Source organism: Procambarus clarkii, chromosome 41 (assembly GCF_040958095.1).
Source record: "Procambarus clarkii isolate CNS0578487 chromosome 41, FALCON_Pclarkii_2.0, whole genome shotgun sequence".
In the NCBI taxonomy this organism is placed as follows: domain Eukaryota; kingdom Metazoa; phylum Arthropoda; class Malacostraca; order Decapoda; family Cambaridae; genus Procambarus; species Procambarus clarkii.
In genome coordinates, this window is record NC_091190.1 from 6,230,825 (window position 1) to 6,254,268 (window position 23,444).

The window sequence follows — 23,444 nt, forward strand, 5'->3', positions numbered from 1 at the left end:
AATTTTAAAACCAGGTATGATAGGGAAATGGGACAGGAGTCATTGCTGTAAACAACCGATGCTCGAAAGGCGGGATCCAAGAGTCAATGCTCGATCCTGCAGACACAACTAGGTGAGTACACACACACACACATACACCAGGAAGCAGCCCGTGACAGCTGACTAACTCCCAGGTACCTATTTACTGCTAGGCAACAGGGGCATTCATGGAGAAAGAAACTTTGCCCATTTGTTTCTGCATGGTGCGGGAATCGAACCCAAGCCACAGAATTACGAGTCCTGCGTGCTATCCACCAGGCTACCAGGCCCCCTACACCACACACTGTGTGTGTGTGTGTTTGAGTGTGTGTGTGTGTGTGAGTGTGTGTGTGTGTGTGAGTGTGTGTGTGTACTCACCTATTTGTACTCACCTATTTGTGCTTGCAGGGGTTGAGCTTTGGCTCTTTGGTCCCGCCTCTCAACTGTCAATCAACTAGTGTACAGATTCCTGAGCCTACTGGGCTCTATCATATCTACATTTAAAACTGTGTATGGAGTCAGCCTCCACCACATCACTGCCTAATGCATTCCATCCGTTAACTACTCTGACACTGAAAAAGTTCCTTCTAACGTCTCTGTGGCTCATGTGGGTACACAGTTTCCACCTGTGTCCCCTTGTTCGCGTCCCACCAGTGTTAAATAGTTTATCCTTGTTTACCCGGTCGATTCCTCTGAGGATTTTGTAGGTTGTGATCATGTCTCCCCTTACTCTTCTGTCTTCCAGTGTCGTAAGGTGCATTTCCCACAGCCTTTCCTCGTAACTCATGCCTCTTAGTTCTGGGACTAGTCAAGTGGCATACCTTTGGACTTTGTGGCCGCATACTCCAGGATTGGTCTTACATATGTGGTGTACATGATTCTGAATGATTCCTTACACAGGTTCCTGAACGCTGTTCTGATGTTAGCCAGCCTCGCATATGCCGCAGACTTTATTCTTTTTATGTGGGCTTCAAGAGACAAGTTTGGTGTGATATCAACTCCTAGATCTTTCTCTCTGTTCGTTTCATTAAGTACTTCATCTCCTATTCTGTATCCTGTGTCTGGCCTCCTATTTCCACTGCCTACTTTCATTACTTTGCATTTACTCGGGTTGAACTTCAACAGCCATTTGTTGGACCATTCACTCAGTCTGTCTAGGTCTTCTTGTAGCCTCCTACTATCGTCCTCAGTTTCAATCCTCCTCATAATTTTTGCATCATCGGCAAACGTTGAGAGAAACGATTCTATACCCTCTGTGAGATCATTTACATATATCAGAAACATTATAGGTCCAAAGACTGACCCCTGGGGGACTCCACTCGTAACGTCTCACCAATCTGAAACCTCACCCCTCACACTGACTCGTTGTCTCCTCTTGCTTAGGCACTCCTGCATCCAACGGAGTACCTTCCCTTTCACTCCAGCCTGCATCTCCAGCTTTTTCACTAGCCTCTTGTGTGGCACTGTATCAAAGGCTTTCTGACAATCCAAAAATATGCAGTCTGCCCACCCTTCTCTTTCTTGCCTTATTTTTGTTGCCTGGTCGTAGAATTCAAGTAACCCTGTGAGGCAGGACCTGCCATCCCTGAATCCATGTTGATGCTATGTTACAAAGTTCTTTCGCTCCAGGTGCTCCACTAGCTTTCTTCGCACAATCTTCTCCATCAGCTTGCATGGTATGCAGGTTAGGGACACTGGCCTGTAATTCAGTGCCTCCTGTCTATCCCCTTTCTTGTATATCTGGACTACGTTAGATGCTTTCCAAATTTCTGGCAGTTCCCTTGTTGCCAGTGATTTGTTATACACTATGGAGAGTGGGAGGCACAGTTCTTCTGCTCCTTCCTTTAGTATCCAGGGGGAGATTTCATCTGGGCCTATAGCCTTTTTCACATCCAACTCTAGTAAATACTTCCTTACTTCCCCGCTGATAATCTCAAACTCTTCCAGTGGTTCCTGGTTAGCTATTCCCTCTCTTATCTCTGGGATTTCTCCTTGCTCTAAGATGAAGACCTCTTGGAATTTCTTATTCAGTTCCTCACACACTTCCTTGTCGTTTGTAATGAATCCTTCTTCCCCTATCCTTAATTTCATAACCTGTTCCTCTACTGTTGTTTTTCTCCTGATGTGGCTATGCAGCAATTTAGGCTGAGTCTTTGCCTTGCTTGCGATGTCATTTTCGTATTGTCTTTCTGCCTCTCTTCTCATCCTGACATAGTCATTCCTGGCATTCTGGTATCTTTCTCTGCTCTCCAGTGTCCTGTTATTCCTATAGTTTCTCCATGCCCTTTTACTTTGCTGCTTAGCTAGCCTACATCTCTTATTAAACCATGGGTTTCTCATCTTCATTACACTGTTTTCCTTTTGGGCTGGGACAAACTTGTTTGCTGTGTCCTTGCATTTTTGCGTGATGTAGTCCATCATATCTTGGGCCGTCTTTTCCCTGAGCTCTGTTTCCCATGCTATATCTGTTAGGAATTTTCTTATCTCCTCATAGTTTCCCTTTCGGTATGCTAACCTTTTGGTTTCGGTATCCCTCCTTGAGTTCAATAACCCTTCTTCAATCAGGTACTCAAATACCAATACACTGTGGTCGCTCATTCCTACTGGGGCCTCAAAACCGATTTCTCTTATGTCAGAGTCGTTCAGGGTGAAGACCAGGTCGAGTCTCGCTGGCGCGTCATTTCCTCTCATCCTTGTGGGTTCTCTGACATGCTGGGTTAAGACGTTTCTAGTCACCATTTCCAGTAGTTTGGCTCTCCACGTATCCTCGCCTCCATGCGGTTCCTTCTTCTCCCTATCAATCCTTCCGTGATTGAAGTCCCTCATGATGAGCAGGTGGGATCTATTTCTACAGGCAGCAGAGGCTGTCCTCTCAATTATAGTGTTAACTGCCATGTTGTTGTTTTCATACTCTTGACTGGGTCTTCTGTCATTTGGTGGAGGGTTATATATTACTGCTACTACTATTCTTGGTCCTCCCATTGTCATGGTGCCTGCTATGTAGTCTCTGAAACCTTCACACCCATGGATAGCCATCTCCTTAAAATTCCATTCCTTTCTCATGAGTTGGGCCACTCCGCCTCCTCCCCTACCTTCCCTCTCTTTCCTTATTACTGTGTACTCCTGGGGAAACACCACATTCGTTACGATTACAGAGAGTTTTGTTTCAGTGAGTCCGATTACATCTGGGTTAACTTCTTGTGCTCTTTCCCTTAGTTCACTTCCCTTGCTTGTGATCCCATCTATGTTCGAGTACATTGCCCTGAAACTATCTCTCTTCTGCTTCTCCTCTAAGGGGGCACCTGTGGGGTCTGGGGTGAGCAGGAGCTGGGAGGATCTGGTACAGGGACACTGGTGGAGGAGGAAGGGCTTGGGGTTGGAGGGTAGTGGGAGTGGGTGAGAGGGGGAGGGTTGGAGGGGTGGGTGAGAGGGGGAGGGTTGGAGGTGGTGAAAGGGGGAGGGTTGAGGGGGGTGAGAGGAGGAGGTTTGGGGGGATGGGGGAGAAGGGGGGGTTTGGGGGGCAGTAAAGGGGGGAGGGCTTGGGAGGGCGTGAGGGGAAAGGGAAGGCTGAGGTGGGTGAGGAAGAGGGGAGGGTTTTGGGGGAGGGGGAGTGGGAGGAGGGGGGTGAGTGGGAGAAGAGGGGTTGGTGGGGGGAGGATGCCTTAGGAGGGTACTTAGTGGGGGGCTGACAGGGGTTGGGGCAGGTAGGGTGTCTGTTGGGTAGAATGTGGGGGTGGTGCCACACTCCCTGTGGCTAGTGCACTGTTTGAGGAGAATTCCCCATTCCCCTCTGGGATTGTAGGGATCAGGGTTGTGGCTTCCCGATTCCTTTCTCTCTCCCTGCGCTCCTTTCTCACGTCTGCTGCCTGCTTTCTCTCTTCCCTTGTCATATCCCTCTGCAGGAATACTCCTTTGAACTTCTCTACATTTCCTTTCTTCTGCACTTCCTTTCTTACAGTTCCTTTTTCGCGATTTGCTCATGAATACCACCTTTATCATTCGGTCTCTGTCCTTGTTGTACTTTCCAAGCCTGAAAACCTTTTCAACATTTTGTTCAGCTCCCTCCATCCTTACCTCTTTAAGGATCTCTTTAACCATGTTTTTGTCCTTGTCTCTCCGCTCCTTTGGTCTGGTCCCTGTTTGCTCTTTAATGCCTGCTACTACTACTGCTCTTTTTCTCTCTATCAGCCGGCTAGTACATCTAGCTGCTTCCTGAGAGGAGGCCACTTCCATGGCAACTTCCTTAACTGCAGATCTAGCTTCAGGGCTCATTTTAAGCATTTCAGAAAATGAAAGCTGAGGTGTGGAGGTCCCCTCAACAGTAGCATTCCTGTCTCCCTGAGGCACGGTTTGTGTCTGGTATTGTGGAGAAGTCTCCTTCAGGCATCTTATCTCCTCCTTTGCTCCCCTTAGTTCATCCTGCAGGTTGGCAACTGTCTCCCTCATTACCCTCAGTCCTTCACTGAATTCATCCCACATTTGCTGGAATACTCCCTTCATCCAGGCTTCCTGTTCCACCCCATCCTCCGAATTTGTTCCAGCCGAATTTGTGTGTGTGTGTGTGTGTACTCACCTAGTTGTACTCACCTAGTTGCTTTTGCGGGGGTTGAGCTCTGGCTCTTTGGTCTCACCTCTCAACCGTCAATCAACAGGTGTACAGATTCCTGAGCCTATTGGGCTCTATCATATCTACACTTGAAACTGGGTATGGAGTCAGCCTCCACCACATCACTTCCTAATGCATTCCATTTGTCAACCACTCTGACACTAAAAAAGTTCTTTCTAATATCACTGTGGCTCATTTGGGCACTCAGTTTCAACCTGTGTCCCCTTATGCATGTTCCCCTTGTGTTAAATAGACTGTCTTTATCTACCCTATCAATTCCCTTCAGAATCTTGAATGTGGCGATCATATCCCCCCTTACTCTTCTGTCTTCAAGCGAAGTGAGGTTTAATTCCCGTAGTCTCTCCTCGTAGCTCATACCTCTCAGCTCGGGTACTAGTCTGGTGGCAAAACTTTGAACCTTTTCCAGTTTAGTCTTATCTTTGACTAGATATTGACTCCATGCTGAGGTTGCATACTCCAGGATTGGCCTGACATACGTGGTATACAAAGTTCTGAATGATTCTTTACACAAGATTCTGAATGCCGTTCGTATGTTGGCCAGCCTGGCATATGCCGCTGATGTTATCCTCTTGATATAAGCTTCAGGTGATAGGTCTGGCGTGATATCAACCCCCAGGTATTTCTCTCTCTCTGACTCTTGAAGTATTTCATCTCCCAAATGATACCTTGTATCTGGTCTCCTGCTCCCTACACCTATCTTCATTACATTACATTTGGTTGGGTTAAACTCTAACAACCATTTGTTCGACCATTCCTTCAGCTTGTCTAGGTCTTCTTGAAGCCTCAAACAGTCCTCTTCTGTTTTAATCCTTCTCATAGTTTTAGCATCGTCCGCAAACATTGAGAGAAATGAATCGATACCCTCTGGGAGATCATTTACATATATCAGAAACACGATAGGACCGAGTACAGAGCCCTGTGGGACTCCACTGGTGACTTCACGCCAATCGGAGGTCTCACCCCTCACCGTAACTCTCTGCTTCCTATTGCTTAGATACTCCCTTATCCACTGGAGCACCTTACCAGCTACACCTGCCTGTCTCTCCAGCTTATGTGTCAGCCTCTTATGCGGTACTGTGTCAAAGGCTTTCCGACAATCCAAGAAAATGCAGTCCGCCCAGCCCTCTCTTTCTTGCTTAATATTTATCACCTGATCATAGAATTCTATCAAGCCTGTAAGGCAAGATTTACCCTCCCTGAACCCATGTTGGTGATTTGTCACGAAGTCCCTTCTCTCCAGATGTGTTACCAGGTTTTTTCTCACGATCTTCTCCATCACCTTGCATGGTATACAAGTCAAGGACACTGGCCTGTAGTTCAGTGTCTCTTGCCTGTCGCCCTTTTTGTATATTGGGACCACATTCGCTGTCTTCTATATTTCTGGTAGGTCTCCCGTCTCCAATGACTTACTATACACTATGGAGAGTGGCAAGCAAAGTGCCTCTGCACACTCTTTCAGTATCCATGGTGAGATCCCATCTGGACCAACAGCCTTTCTAACATCCAGATCCAGCAGGTGTCTCTTGACCTCCTCTCTTGTAATTTCGAACTCTTCCAAGGCCGCCTGGTTTACCTCCCTTTATCCTAGCACAGTGACCTCACCTTGTTCTATTGTGAAGACCTCCTGGAACCTCTTGTTGAGTTCTTCACACACCTTTCTGTCATTGTCTGTATACCAGTCCTCGCCTGTTCGAAGTTTCAATACCTGTTCTTTCACTGCTGTTTTCCTTCTGATGTGACTGTGGAGTAGCTTTGGTTCGGTCTTGGCTTTGTTTGCTATATCATTTTCAAAACTTTTCTCTGCTTCTCTTCTCACCCTGACGTACTCATTCCTGGTTCTCTGGTATCTCTCTCTGCTTTCTGGTGTTCTGTTATTCCAGAAGTTCCTCCACGCCCTTTTGTTCAGTTTCTTCGCTTCCATACATGCCCTATTATACCATAGATTCTTCTGTTGCTTCTCGGATTTTTCCCTTTGGGTCGGGATGAACCTGTTTACTGCCTCCTGACACTTTTGGGTAACATAGTCCATCATACCCTGTACAGACTTATCTCTGAGGTCTGTGTCCCAAGGTCTTTCACTTAGGAAACTTCTCATCTGTTCATAATTCCTTTTTCGGTATGCCAGCCTTTTGATTCCTAGTTCTTTTTTGGGGGAGATAAGTCCTAGCTCTACCAGGTGCTCAAAGTTCAATACACTGTGGTCACTGATTCCCAAGGGTGCTTCCTTCTTGACTTCCCTTATATTCCACTCATTAAGGGTAAATATTAAATTGAGCTTGGCTGGTTCATCTTCATCTTGATGAAGTTCATCTTGTGTGTGAGTGTGTGTGTGTGTGTGTGTGTGTGTGTGTGTGTGTGTGTGTGTGTGTGTGTGTGTGTGTGTGTGTGTGTGTGTGTGTGTGTGTGTGTGTGTGTGTTTAATAGTTGTGTTTTTACGGGGGTTGAGCTTTGCTCTTTCGGCCCGCCTCTCAACTGTCAATCAACTGTTTACTAACTACTTTTTTTTTTTTTTTCCCACACCACACACACACACACACCCCCCAGGAAGCAGCCCGTGACAGCTGACTAACTCCCAGGTACCTATTTACTGCTAGGTAACAGGGGCATTCAGGGTGAAAGAAACTTTGCCCATTTGTTTCTGCCTCGTGCGGGAATCGAACCCGCGCCACAGAATTACGAATCCTGCGCGCTATCCACCAGGCTGCGAGGCCCCCGAGGCGAGGTGTGTGTGTGTGCGTGCGCGTGTGCGTGTGCGTGCGCGTGTGCGTGTGCGTGTGCGTGTGCGTGTGCGTGTGCGCGCGTGTGTGTGTGTGTGTGTGTGTTTATAAGTTGTGTTTTTGCGGGGGTTGAGCTTTGCTCTTTCGGCCCGCCTCTCAACTGTCAATCAACTGTTTACTAACTACTTTTTTTTTTTTTTTTTTTTTTTTTTTTTTTTCCCACACCACACACACACACACACACATCCCAGGAAGCAGCCCGTGACAGCTGACTAACTCCCAGGTACCTATTTACTGCTAGGTAACAGGGGCACTTAGGGTGAAAGAAACTTTGCCCATTTGTTTCTGCTTCGTGCGGGAATCGAACCCGCGCCACAGAATTACGAGTCCTGCGCGCGATCCACCAGGCTACGAGGCCCCATATGTGTGTGTGTGTGTGTGTGTGTGTGTGTGTGTGTGTGTGTGTGTGGTACTAACCTTCATAATCCTGACCTGAGGGAGGCCCCAGGAGGTTGTGAGGTGGATCATGGAATATTCATGATAGCGACGAGTCTGGATCATGACAGCCTCGCCCCTCACCACACGAGGGCTGATGTCCTCGAAGCTTCTCACCGACACAAACCGACTGGACAATCCCTGAAGGTTGAAGATCAGCAATTATTACCAAATACATGTACAGTATGTGCATTATTGTGGCTCACTAATAACAATGCATATATATTAATCTGTAAATAATTGTTGTTAATAGAGGTGCTGGAATAACTATCAATAGCCCTGGAATAATTACAGGTTCGTGCCAACAGGTTCTGAGACTCTGGGCGCCTGAGGTAAATGTGCACTCAAGTTCCTGAAGGAGCTGGGCGAGGAACTCATTGGGAAGACTAGAGACCCAAGAGCGGCCAGTTTCATGTTCCAGCGCCTCAGTGTCGCTGTTCAGAGGGTGAAATGCGTGCTGTATCTTGGGTACGCACCCGACCCCCGAGGAGCTGGACGAGATCTTCGAACACTGATTGGTATATTGTTATATTGTTATATAAGTGCGTGTTTTCTGTAAACTGTAACATTGCAATAAAATCAAATAAAAAAAAATAGGGGTGGTAGGAGAGGAAAAGATTAAAGTATTCAGTGAGAATCCACAAGGTCTTCTCTGAACACTATTTACTATTTATTTTCTTCTTCGAGGATGTGGGTCGCTTTAATTAAACCAGTGGTGGTACCCCTATATATATATATATATATATATATATATATATATATATATATATATATATATATATATATATATATATATATATATATATATATGTCGTACCTAGTAGCCAGAACGCACTTCTCAGCCTACTATTCAAGGCCCGATTTGCCTACTAAGCCAAGTTTTCATGAATTAATGTTTTTTCGACTACCTAACCTACCTAACCTAACCAACCTAACTTTTTCTGCTACCTAACCGAACCTAACCTATAAAGATAGGTTAGGTTAGGTTAGGTAGGGTTGGTTAGGTTCGGTCATATATCTACGTTAATTTTAACTTCAATAAACAAAAATTGACCTCCTACATAATGAAATGCGTCGCTTTAAGCACATGTCTTGCCTATATACATGTATATAGGCACATGTATAAGCAAGTAGATGGGGTCGCCATGGGTTCTCCCCTAGGTGTCCTGTTTGCAAACCTCTACATGGGTACCATCGAGCAAAAAGTCTTAGTCGACATGAACTTGAAACCGGCCATATACTGCAGGTATGTTGACGACGTTTTTACACAGGTACCTGATGTCAGACATCTGCAGGTGCTGAAGGAGGCATTTGAGCAGAGTTCCGTGCTGCGTTTCACTTATGAGATGGAAAAGGATGGGAAGCTGCCCTTTCTAGATGTAACAGTCATGGAAAAGGGCAGAAGTTTCCACACTGCAGTCTACACTAAGGAAACAAACATAGGAATGTGCCTAAATGCCAACAGCGACTGCCCTGACAGATACAAGAGGAGTGTTGTTAACGCATATGTCGACCGTGCTCTCAGCCACAGCTCAGAATGGAAGCAAGTCGACGAAGAACTCTGTAGGGTAAGGCAGGTCCTAGTCAATAACGGCTTCTCCAATGGTTTCATCGAAGACATCATAAGAAGGAAAGTGAAAAGCCATGCAACCTCTGAAGAGACAACTAACACAACACCTATACCCCCTATTAGACTATTTTACAGGAACTTCTTTTCCACAGCTCATAAAACGGAGGAAAGGGTCCTGAAAGATATTGTTAATAGAAACGTTATCCCTACAGACAAAAATCAGAGGATACAACTGACGATTTACTATAAAACCAGAAAAACGGCCAGCCTTCTCATGAGAAACTCTCCAGACACAAAACAGAACGCTTTAAAAGAGACTAACGTCGTCTATGCCTTCAAATGCCCACTTGGGGACTGTAAGCTCCAAAAAAACCAGTATATAGGCAAGACAACAACATCTCTTTTTAGGCGTTTAACGATGCATAAGCAACAGGGCTCCATTAAGGAACATATAATCTCTTCCCACAACCAAACCATCGCCAGAGAAATCCTAGTAAACAACACAGAAATCATCGATAGATACAGCGATAGCAGGCGGCTTGACGTTTGCGAGGCACTACACATCAAGAAGTCAACACCAGCAATCAACAGCCAATTATTGCACAACTATATTCTACCCACCTCAAGACTCCGCTCCAATATAGAAGCATCAAGAAATATGGACCAATAGGCTTTCTACAAACACTTCTATTCAATACCCATTGTTTGTGTTCTGTCTTGTGTTGATACTTTTAATACCCTATTAATATCCCCTCTTGTTCTGTCTTGTGTTAATGCCACATCACCCCTCCCACCTCACTCAAATGTAGATATAAAATTGGAGATACGTAAGTTCTAATCAGTTGTGTATTTGTGAACTAAAGTCTTTGAAAATGTAATAAGTTTTACGAAACGCGCCCGTGTCGCGTCAGACTAGAAATAAAAATGAATTTTGGAGAATTGATTTTTGATTTACCTCCAACAGTGAAGCGTAATGTACGAAAGATTGAGAAAATTCGTGTTAGAATTATTAATCTTACTTTTTCGGTCATATTTAATAATATATATATTTATATATATATATACATATATATGTTTATATATATTTATATATATATATATATATATATATATATATATATATATATATATATATATATATATATGCATATATATATATATATGTCGTACCTAGTAGCCAGAACGCACTTCTCAGCCTACTTTGCAAGGCCCGATTTGCCTAATAAGCCAAGTTTTCATGAATTAATTGTTTTTCGACTACCTAACCTACCTAACCTAACCTAACCTAACTTTTTCAGCTCCCTAACCTAACCTAACCTATAGAGATAGGTTAGGTTAGGTTAGGTAGGATTGGTTAAGTTCGGTCATATATCTACGTTAATTTTAACTCCAATAAAAAAAAATTGTCCTCAAACATAATAAAATGGGTAGCTTTATCATTTCATAAGAAAAAAATTAGAGAAAATATATTAATTAAGGGAAACTTGGCTTATTAGGCAAATCGGGCCTTGCATAGTAGGCTGAGAAGTGTGTTCTGGCTACTAGGTACGACATATATATATATATATATATATATATATATATGTCGTACCTAGTAGCCAGAACGCACTTCTATGCCTACTATTCAATGCCCGATTTGCCTAATAAGCCAAGTTTTCATGAATTAGTATATTTTCTCAATTTTTTTTCTTATGAAATTATAAAGCTACCCATTTCATTACGTATGACGTCAATTTTTTTTTATTGGAGTTAAAATTAATGTAGATATATGACCGAACCTAACCAACCCTACCTAACCTAACCTAACCTATCTTTATCGGTTAGGTTAGGTTAGGTAGTCGAAAACGTTAGGTTAGGTTAGGTTAGGTAGGTTAGGTAGTCGAAAAACAATTAATTCATGAAAACTTGGCTTATTAGGCAAATCGGGCCTTGAATAGTAGGCATAGAAGTGCGTTCTGGCTACTAGGTACGACATATATATATATATATATATATATATATATATATATATATATATATATATATATATATATATATATATATATATATATATATATATATATATATATATATATCTATATATACATATATATATATATATATATATATATATATATATATATATATATATATATATATATATATATATATATATATATATATATATATATCCTCCTCAGCATCGGATGACCTGGTTAAGGAAATTCTACCTGACACCCTGAGTGATGTAGCGGGGATACAGGACCCCCTACTACATGGAATGCGACACGAAATGGGGTGCCAGAGCAGACCCAGCACTCAGACCAGCCATACCGAAAGCCAAGGAACAATCCAGTTGGGACAGCCCCATTGTAGACAAAGAATCCACAGCTTTGCTGGAGGCAGCAACAACCCCCAGTGATCGTGCACGCCTCACAGCTGTGCAGGCTCCCCATGCAGGGGACTTCCTTTTAGCAGTCCCTATGTCTGCGACAGGCACACGTCTTGATCGGCAGGAGCTCCGTATTGCAGTCGCTCTCCGTCTTGCTGCCCTTTTCCACAGTGTTCATAGGTGTATTTGCAGCGAGGCAGATGCTGACGATATGGATTGCATGGCCTGCACTGTGGAAAATCTGGTGGTTTTCACACTAGACACGACGAAGTCAATGACATTAAAAGAATCCTTGCCTCTGCTTAGTGTCCAGCGGAGAGAGAGCCCCGGAACCTACTGAACCGTGACTCTGTTAGCTTTGCCGGCCGACCAGACAGAATCACACTGCGACCGTGGAAGGGTGGCAGACAGTTGGCATGGGACTATACTTGTGTATCCACCCTGGCAGCCACATACATCAACCTCTCTGCCGGCACAGCAGGAGCCGCGGCGACACGCAGAGAAAGAGACAAGTCAGCCAAGTACAGGCAATTAGATCATCGGTACAACTTCGTTCCAATAGGGTCTGAGACCCTAGGCCCATAGAGAGAGTGCAAGAAGGTTTCTTAAGGATCTTGGTTCCAAGCTCATTGACACCACAAGAGACCCTAGAGCAGCAAGTTTTCTCTTTTAGAGCCTCAGTGTCGCAATCCAGAGGGGATATGCTCGCTGCATCCTCGGTTCCTGCCCGGCGTCGGAGGAGTTCGAGGAAATCTACAGCCTCTAGGAAGCAAGAACTTTTTTGTGTGTCCTCTTAATGTTCATTTTTTGTATAAAATCAAATATGTAACTGTATAACCTTGCATAATAAAGTGTACACCATAAAAAAAGGGGGGTGATAGGAGAAGCGAACACTCTATAGTATTCAGAGTTAAATGGCAAGTTTTTCCCTGAATGCTCTGTGTTCCCTTCTCTGAGGCTGTGGGTCCCTATAATTGCATCAGAGGTGGTACCCCCCTATATATATATATATATATATATATATATATATATATATATATATATATATATATATATATATATATATATATATATATATATATATATATATATATATATATATATATATATATATATATATATATATATATATATATATATATATATATATGTCGTACCTAGTAGCCAGAACGCACTTCTCAGCCTACTATGCAAGGCCCGATTTGCCTAATAAGCCAAGTTTTCCTGAATTAATTAATTTTCTCAATTTTTTTTCTTATGAAATGATAAAGCTACCCATTTCATTATGTATGAGGTCAATTTTTTTATTGGAGTTAAAATAAACGTAGATATATGACCGAACCTAACCAACCCTACCTAACCTAACCTAACCTATATATATATATATATATATATATATATATATATATATATATATATATATATATATATATATATATATATATATATATATAGTAGCCTAGTAGCCAGAACGCACTTCGCAGCCTACTATGCAAGGCCCGATTTGCCTAATAACCCAAGTTTTCATGAAATAATATTTTTTGACAACCTAACCTACCTAACCTAACCTAACCTAACTTTTTCGGCTACGTAACCTAAACTAACCTATTAAGATAGGTTTAACTCCAATAAAAAATAATTGACCTCATACATAATGAAATGGGTAGCTTTATCATTTCATAAGAAAAAAATTAGAGACAATATAATAATTCAGGAAAACTTGGCTTATTAGGCAAATCAGGCCTTGCTTAGTAGGCTGAGAAGTGCGTTCTGGCTACTAGGTACGACATATATATATATATATATATATATATTAAGGCGTCTTGTACATACCAGTTGCGTTGCTTTTGGGAGTATGGGTTCGAGTCACTTCTGGGGTGTGAGTTTTCAGTTGCATATTGTCCTGGGGACCATTCAGGCTTGTTCGCATTTGTGTTCCTCACGTGTGCCCCAAAGAATGAGGTGATTTGGTAAAATGCTATGCCCAAGATTACTATCCGAGTGCCGGCGGTGAGGTGGTTCAAATAGCCTCGGCTATCACCTCATTATGTCCGGTCGTGATGGTCAAGTGGATTAAGACGTCTTGTACATACCAGTTGTGTTGCTTCTGGGAGTATGGGTTCGAGTCACTTCTGGGGTGTGAGTTTTCAGTTGCATATTGTCCTGGGGACCATTCAGGCTTGTTCGCATTTGTGTTCCTCACGTGTGCCCCAAAGAATGAGGTGATTTGGTAAAATGCTATGCCCAAGATTACTATCCGAGTGCCGGCGGTGGGGTGGTTCAAATAGCCTCAGCTATCACCTCATTATGTCCGGTCGTGATGGTCAAGTGGATTAAGGCGTCTTGTACATACCAGTTGCGTTGCTTCTGGGAGTATGGGTTCGAGTCACTTCTGGGGTGTGAGTTTTCACTTGCATATTGTCCTGGGGACCATTCAGGCTTGTTCGCATTTGTGTTCCTCACGTGTGCCCCAAAGAATGAGGTGATTTGGTAAAATGCTATGCCCAAGATTACTATCCGAGTGCCGGCAGTGGGGTGGTTCAAATAGCCTCGGTATCACCTCATTATGTCCGGTCGTGATGGTCAAGTGGATTAAGGCGTCTTGTACACACCAGTTGCGTTGCTTCTGGGAGTATGGGTTCGAGTCACTTCTGGGGTGTGAGTTTTCAGTTGCATATTGTCCTGGGGACCATTCAGGCTTGTTCGCATTTGTGTTCCTCACGTGTGCCCCAAAGAATGAGGTGATTTGGTAAAATGCTATGCCCAAGATTACTATCCGAGTGCCGGCGGTGGGGTGGTTCAAATAGCCTCGGCTATCACCTCATTATGTCCGGTCGTGATGGTCAAGTGGATTAAGGCGTCTTGTACATACCAGTTGTGTTGCTTCTGGGAGTATGGGTTCGAGTCACTTCTGGGGTGTGAGTTTTCAGTTATATATATATATATATATATATATATATATATATATATATATATATATATATATATATGTACGACATATATATATATATGTCGTACCTAGTAGCCAGAACTCACTTCTCAGCCTACTATTCAAGGCCCGATTTGCCTAATAAGCCAAGTTTTCCTGAATTAATATATTTACTATAATTTTTTTCTTATGAAATGATAAAGCAACCCTTTTCTCTATGTATGAGGTCAATTTTTTTTTATTGGAGTTAAAATTAACGTAGATATATGACCGAACCTAACCAACCCTACCTAACCTAACCTAACCTATATTTATAGGTAAGGTTAGGTTAGGTAGCCAAAAAAAGCTAGGTTAGGTTAGGTTAGGTAGGTTAGGTAGACGAAAAAACATTAATTCATGAAAACTTGGCTTATTAGGCAAATCGGGCCTTGAATAGTAGGCTGAGAAGTGCGTTCTGGCTATTAGGTACGACATATATATATATATATATATATATATATATATATATATATATATATATATATATATATATATATATATATATATATATATATATATATATATATATATATATATATATGTCGTACCTAATAGCCAGAACGCACTTCTCAGCCTACTATTCAAGGCCCGATTTGCCTAATAAGCCAAGTTTTCATGAATTAATGTTTTTTCGTCTACCTAACCTACCTAACCTAACCTAACCTAGCTTTTTTTGGCTACCTAACCTAACCTTACCTATAAATATAGGTTAGGTTAGGTTAGGTAGGGTTGGTTAGGTTCGGTCATATATCTACTTTAATTTTAACTCCAATAAAAAATAATTGACCTCATACATAGAGAAAAGGGTTGCTTTATCATTTCATAAGAAAAAAATTATAGTAAATATATTAATTCAGGAAAACTTGGCTTATTAGGCAAATCGGGCCTTGAATAGTAGGCTGAGAAGTGAGTTCTGGCTACTAGGTACGACATATATATATATATATATATATATATATATATATATATATATGTCGTACCTAGTAGCCAGAATGCTCTTCTCGGCCAACTATGCAAGGCCCGATTTGCCTAATAAGCTAAGTTTTCCTGAATTAATATATTTTCTCTATTTTTTTTCTTATGAAATGATAAATCTACCCATTTCATTATGCATAAGGTCAATTTTTTTTTATTGGAGTTAAAATTAACGTAGATGACCGTACCTAACCAACCCTACCTAACCTAACCTAACCTATCTTTATAGGTTAGGTTAGGTTAGGTAGCCGAAAAAGTTAGGTTAGGTTAGGTTAGGTAGGTTTGGTAGTCGAAAAACAATTCATTCATGAAAACTTGGCTTATTAGGCAAATTGGGCCTTGTATAGTAGGCTGAGAAGTGCGTTCTGGCTAATAGGTACGACATATATATATGTCGTAAATATATATATATATATATATATATATATATATATATATATATATATATATATATATATATATATATATATATATATATATATATATTTATATATATATATATATATATATATATATATATACATATATATATATATATACATATATATGTGAGAAAGCTGCATGAACGCGCAAGCCATATATCACTAAGAACTCTTTGACCCGGCCAGGATTCGAACCCATGCTGTCCACCTGTCTGTACGTTTAGGGGTGATCCTGGACGGCATGGGTTCGAATCCTGGCCGGGTCAAAGAGTTCTTAGTGATACATATATATATATATATATATATATATATATATATATATATATATATATATATATATATATATATATATATATATATATAAATATATATATATATATATATATATATATATATATATATATATATATATATATATATATATATATATATATATATATATATATATATATGTCGTACCTAGTAGCCAGAACGCACTTCTCAGCCTACTATGCATGGCCCGATTTGCCTTATCAGACAAGTTTTCCTGGATTAATTAATTTTCTCAATTTTTTTTCTTATGAAATGATAAAGCTACCCATTTCATTATGCATGAGGTCAATTTTTTTTTATTGGAGTTAAAATAAACGTAGATATATGACCGAACCTAACCAACCCTACCTAACCTAACCTAACCTATATATATATATATATATATATATATATATATATATATATATATATATATATATATATATATATATATATATATATATATATATATATATATATATATATATATATATATGTCGTACCTAGTAGCCAGAACGCACTTCTCAGCCTACTATGCAAGGCCCGATTTGCCTAATAAGCCAAGTTTTCCTGAATTAATAAATTTTCTCTAAATTTTTTTCTTTTGAAATGATAAAGCTACCCATTTCATTATGTATGAGGTCAATTTTTTTTTATTGGAGTTAAAATTAACTTAGATATATGACCGAACCTAACCAACCCTACCTAACCTAACCTAACCTATCTTTTTAGGTTAGGTTAGGTTAGGTAGCCGAAAAAGCTAGGATAGGTTAGATTAGGTAGGTTAGGTAGGTTAGGTCGACGAAAAAACATTATTTCATGAAAACTTGGCTTATTAGGCAAATCGGGCCTTGCATAGTAGGCTGAGAAGTGCGTTCTGGCTACTAGATGCGACATATATATATATATATATATATATATATATATATATATATATATATATATATATATATATATATATATATTTATATATATATATATATATATATATATATATATATATATATATATATATTTATATATATTTATATATATATATGTCGTACCTAGTAGCCAGAACGCACTTCTATGCCTACTATGCAAGGCCCGATTTGCCTAATAAGCCAAGTTTTCATGAATTAATGTTTTTTCGACTACCTAACCTACCTAACCTAACCTAGCCTAACGTTTTCGGTTACCTAACCTAACCTAACCAATAAAGATAGGTTAGGTTAGGTTAGGTAGGGTTGGTTAGGTTCGGTCATATATCTACGTTAATTTTAACTCCAATAACAAAAAATTGACCTCATACATAATGAAATGGGTAGCTTTATCATTCCATAAGAAAAAAAATAGAGAAACTATATTAATTCATGAAAACTTGGCTTATTAGGCAAATCGGGCCTTGCATAGTAGGCTGAGAAGTGCGTTCTGGCTACTAGGTACGACATATATATATATATATATATTTATATATATATATATATATATATATATGTCGTACCTAATAGCCAGAACTCACTTCTCAGCCTACTATGCAAGGCCCGATTTGCCTAATAAGCCAAGTTTTACTGAATTAATATATTTTCTCAAATTTTTTTCTTATGAAATGATAAAGCTACCCATTTCATTATGTATGAGGTCAATTTTTTTTATTGGAGTTAAAATTAACGTAGATATATGACCGAACCTAACCAACCCTACCTAACCTAACCTAACCTATCTTTATAGGTTAGGTTAGGTTAGGTAGCCGAAAACTTTAGGTTAGGTTAGGTTAGGTAGGTTAGGAAGTCGAAAAAACATTAATTCATGAAAACTAGGCTTATTAGGCAAATCGGGCCTTGCATAGTAGGCTGAGAAGTGAGTTCTGGCTACTAGGTACGACATATATATATATATATATATATATATATATATATATATATATATATTTATATATATTTATATATATATATATATATATATATATATATATATATATATATATATATATATATATATATATATATATATATATATATATGTCGTACCTAGTAGCCAGAACGCACTTTTTGGCCTACTATGCAAGGCCCGATTTGCCTAATAAGCCAAGTTTTCCTAAATTAATATATTTTCTCTAATTTTTTTTATTTTGAAATGATAAAGCTACCCATTTCTTTATGTATGAGGTCAACTTTTTTTATTGGAGTTAAAATTAACATAGATATATGACCGAACCTAACCAACCCTACCTAACCTAACCTAATCTATCTTTATAGTTTAGGTTAGGTTAGGTAGCCGAAAAAGTTAGGTTAGGTTAGGTTAGGTAGGTTAGGTTGCCGAAAAACAATTAATTCATGAAAACTTGGCTTATTAGGCAAATCGGGCCTTGCATAGTAGGCTGAGAAGTGCGTTCTGGCTATTAGGTACGACATATATATATATATATGTCGTACCTAGTAGCCAGAACGCACTTCTCAGCCTACTATGCAAGGCCCGATTTGCCTAATAAGCCAAGTTTTCATGAATTAATTGTTTTTCGACTACCTAACCTACCTAACCTAACCTAACCTAACTTTTTCGGCTACCTAACCTAACCTAACCAATAAAGATAGGTTAGGTTAGGTTAGGTAGGGTTGGTTAGGTTCGGTCATATATCTACTTTAATTTTAACGCCAATAAAAAGAAATTGACCTCATACATAATGAAATGGGTATCTTTATCATTTCATAAGAAAAAAATTAGAGAAAATATATTAATTCAGGAAAACTTGGCTTATTAGACAAATCGGGCCTTGCATAGTAGGCTGAGAAGTACATTCTGGGTACTAGGTACGACATATATATATATATATATATATATATATATATATATATATATATATATATATATATATATATATATATATATATATATATATATATATATATATATATATATATGTCGTACCTAGTAGCCAGAACGCACTTCTCAGCTAACTATGCAATGCCCGATTTGCCTAATAAGGCAAGTTTTCCTGAATTAATATATTTCCTATAATTTTTTTCTTATGAAATGATAAAGCTACCCATTTCATTATGTATGAGGCCAATTTTTTTTTATTGGAGTTAAAATTAACGTAGATATATGACCGAACCTAACCAACCCTACCTAACCTATCTTTATAGGTTAGGTTAGGTAGCCAAAAAAGTTTGGTTAGGTTAGGTTAGGTAGTTTAGGTAGTCGAAAAACTATTAATTTATGAAAACTTGGCTTATTAGGCAAATCGGGCCATGCATAGTAGGCTGAGAAGTGCGTTCTGGCTATTAGGTACGACATATATATATATATATATATATATGTCGTACCTAGTAGCCAGAACGCACTTCTCAGCCTACTATGCAAGGCCCGATTTGCCTAATAAGCCAAGTTTTCATGAATTAATTGTTTTTCATCAACCTAACCTACCTAACCTAACCTAACCTAACTTTTTTGGCTACCTAACCTAACCTAACCTATAAAGATAGGTTAGGTTAGGTTAGGTAGGGTTGGTTAGGTTCGGTCATATATCTACGTTAATTTTAACTCCAATAAATAAAAATTGACCTCATACATAATGAAATGGGTAGCTTTATCATTTCATAAGAAAAAAATTAGAGAAAATATATTATTTTAGGAAAATTTGGCTTATTAGGCAAATCGGGCCTTGCATAGTAGGCCAAAAAGTGCGTTCTGGCTACTAGGTACGACATATATATATATATATATATATATATATATATATATATATATATATGTCGTACCTAGTAGCCAGAACGCACTTCTCAGCCTACTATGCAAGGCCCGATTTGCCTAATAAGCCAAGTTTTCATGAATTAATGTTTTTTCGACAACCTAACCTACCTAACTTAACCTAACCTAACTTTTTCGGCTACCTAACATAACCTAACCTATAAAGATAGGTTAGGTTAGGTTAGGTAGGGTTGGTTAGGTTCGGTCATATATCTACGTTAATTTTAACTCCAATAAAAAATAATTGACCTCATACATAATGAAATGGGTAGCTTTATCATTTCATAAGAAAAAAAATAGAGAAAATATATTAATTCAGGAAAACTTGGCATATTAGGCAAATTGGGCCTTGCATAGTAGGCCGAGTACGACGTTCTGGCTACTAGGTACAACATATATATATATATATATATATATATATATATATATATATATATATATATATATATATATATATGTCGTACCTAGTAGCCAGAACGCACTTTTTGGCCTACTATGCAAGGCCCGATTTGCCTAATAAGCCAAGTTTTCATGAATTAATTGTTTTTTGACTACCTAACCTACCTAACCTAACCTAACCTAACATTTTCGGCTACCTAACCTAACCTAACCTATAAAGATAGGTTAGGTTAGGTTAGGTAGGGTTGGTTAGGTTCGGTCATATATCTACGTTAATTTTAACTCCAATAAAAAAAAAATTGACCTCATACGTAATGAAATGGGTAGCTTTATCATTTCATAAGAAAAAAATTAGAGAAAATATATTAATTCAGGAAAACTTGGCTTATTAGGCAAATCGGGCCTTGCATAGTAGGCTGAGAAGTGCGTTCTGGCTACTAGGTACGACATATATATATATATATATATATATATATATATGTCGTACCTAGTAGCCAGAACTCACTTCTCAGCCTACTATTCAAGGCCCGATTTGCCTAATAAGCCAAGTTTTCCTGAATTAATATATTTACTATAATTTTTTTCTTATGAAATGATAAAGCAACCCTTTTCTCTATGTATGAGGTCAATTTTTTTTTATTGGAGTTAAAATTAACGTAGATATATGACCGAACCTAACCAACCCTACCTAACCTAACCTAACCTATATTTATAGGTAAGGTTAGGTTAGGTAGCCAAAAAAAGCTAGGTTAGGTTAGGTTAGGTAGGTTAGGTAGACGAAAAAACATTAATTCATGAAAACTTGGCTTATTAGGCAAATCGGGCCTTGAATAGTAGGCTGAGAAGTGCGTTCTGGCTATTAGGTACGACATATATATATATATATATATATATATATATATATATATATATATATATATATATATATATATATATATATATATATATATATATATATATATATATATATATATATATATATATATATATATATATATATATATATATATATATATATATATATATATACGGTCGTGATGGTCAAGTGGATTAAGGCGTCTTGTACATACCAGTTGCGTTGCTTCTGGGAGTATGGGTTCGAGTCACTTCTGGGGTGTGAGTTTTCAGTTGCATATTGTCCAGTGGACCATTCTGGCTTGTTCGCATATATATATATATATATATATATTTATATATATATATATATATATATATATATATATATATATATATATATATATATATATATATGTTGTGATATATGTTATATATCACAATATAACACAACAGGTATTGTGTTAGTTGTCTCTTCAGAGGTTGCATGGCGTTTCACCTTCCTTCTTATGATGTCTTCAACGAAACCATTGGAGAAGCCGTTGTTGACTAGGACCTGCCTTACCCTACAGAGTTCTTCATCAACTTGCTTCCATCCTGACCTGTGGCTGAGTGCACAGTCGACATAAGCGTTAACAACACTCCTCTTGTACCTGTCTGGGCAGTCACTGTTGGCATTAAGGCACATTCCTATGTTTGTTTCCTTAGTGTAGACTGCAGTGTGGAAACCTCTGCTCCTTTCCATGACTGTTACATCTAGAAAGGGCAGCTTCCCATCCTTCTCCATCTCGTAAATGAAACGCAACACAGAAATCCGCTCAACAAGCGGATCACTGGTCATAAAATTCTATTAAACCTGTGAGGCACGATTTATCATCCCTGAACCCATGTTGGTGGTGCGTTACAAAGTTATTTCCCTCCAGATGCTCTACGAGCCTTTTTCTCACGATCTTCTCCATCATGGTATACAAGTTAAGGAAACTGGCCTGTAATTCAGTGCCTCTTGCCTGTCACCCTTTTTATATATTGGGACCACGTTAGCTGTCTTCCAACCTTCTGGTAAGTCTCCTGTTTCCAGTGACCTGTTATACACCATAGAGAGTGGCACACTTAGTGCTTCTGCACCTTCCTTTAGTATCCATGGTGAGATTCTGTCAGGCCCAACAGCCTTTGTCACATCCAGCTCCAGCAGACACCTTTTGACCTCATCACTGGTGAGGTCAAATTCCTTCAAGGTTGCTTGGTTTGCCGCCTCCTCATTTAGTGCAGGGGCTTCTCCTTGTTCTATTGTGAAGGCCTCCTGGAATCTCTTGTTGAGTTCTTCACACACCTCCTTGTCATTCTCTGTGTATCTGTTCTCCGCTTTTCGCAGCTTCATCACTTGTTCCTTCACTCCTGTTTTCCTCCTGATGTGGCTGTGGAGCAGTTTTGGTTGGGTCTTGGCTTTACTCGCGATGTCTTTTTCAAATTGTCTCTCTGCTTCCCTCCTCACTCTGAGGTACTCATTTCTGGCCCTCTGTTATCTCTCCCTGCTCTCTGGTGTTCTGTTATTTCTGTAGTTTCTCCATGTTCTTTTACTCAGTTGCTTCGCTACCTTACATTCCTGGTTGAACCATGGGTTTTTCTGTTGTTTTTTGTTTTTCTCTTTTTGGACGGGGATAAACCTGTCTGCAGTTTCCTGGCACTTCTGGGTGACAAAATCCATCATGACCTGCACATTCTTGTCTCTAAGTTCTGTTTCCCATGGTATTCCCCTGAGGAAGCTCCTCATCTCGTCATATTTTCCTCTTCGGTAATTCAGTCTTTTTCCCTCTACTCCCATCCTTGGATAGGTTATCCCTATCTCCACCAAGTACTCAAAGGTCAGTACACTGTGGTCACTCATTCCTATGGGGGCTTCAACTTTGACTTCCCTTATTTCTGACTCATTCAGGGTGAATATCAAGTCGAGTCTAGCTGGTTCATCATTGCCTCTCACTCTTGTGGGTTCCTTGACATGCTGGCTCAGAAAATTCCTTGTTGCCACTT

General features: G+C 39.4%; 1 protein-coding gene across 1 annotated transcript in view; it reads right to left on the reverse strand.

Moving 5' to 3' along the window:
- Positions 1-23,444, reverse strand: part of LOC123748276 (ionotropic receptor 21a-like) — a 460,516-nt gene that overhangs the window by 12,033 nt on the left and 425,039 nt on the right. Inside the window, exon 10 of the mRNA XM_069339092.1 lies at positions 7,840-7,998. Coding sequence (XP_069195193.1) covers positions 7,840-7,998 — 159 coding nt within the window. The remainder of the gene's footprint in view (positions 1-7,839; positions 7,999-23,444) is intronic.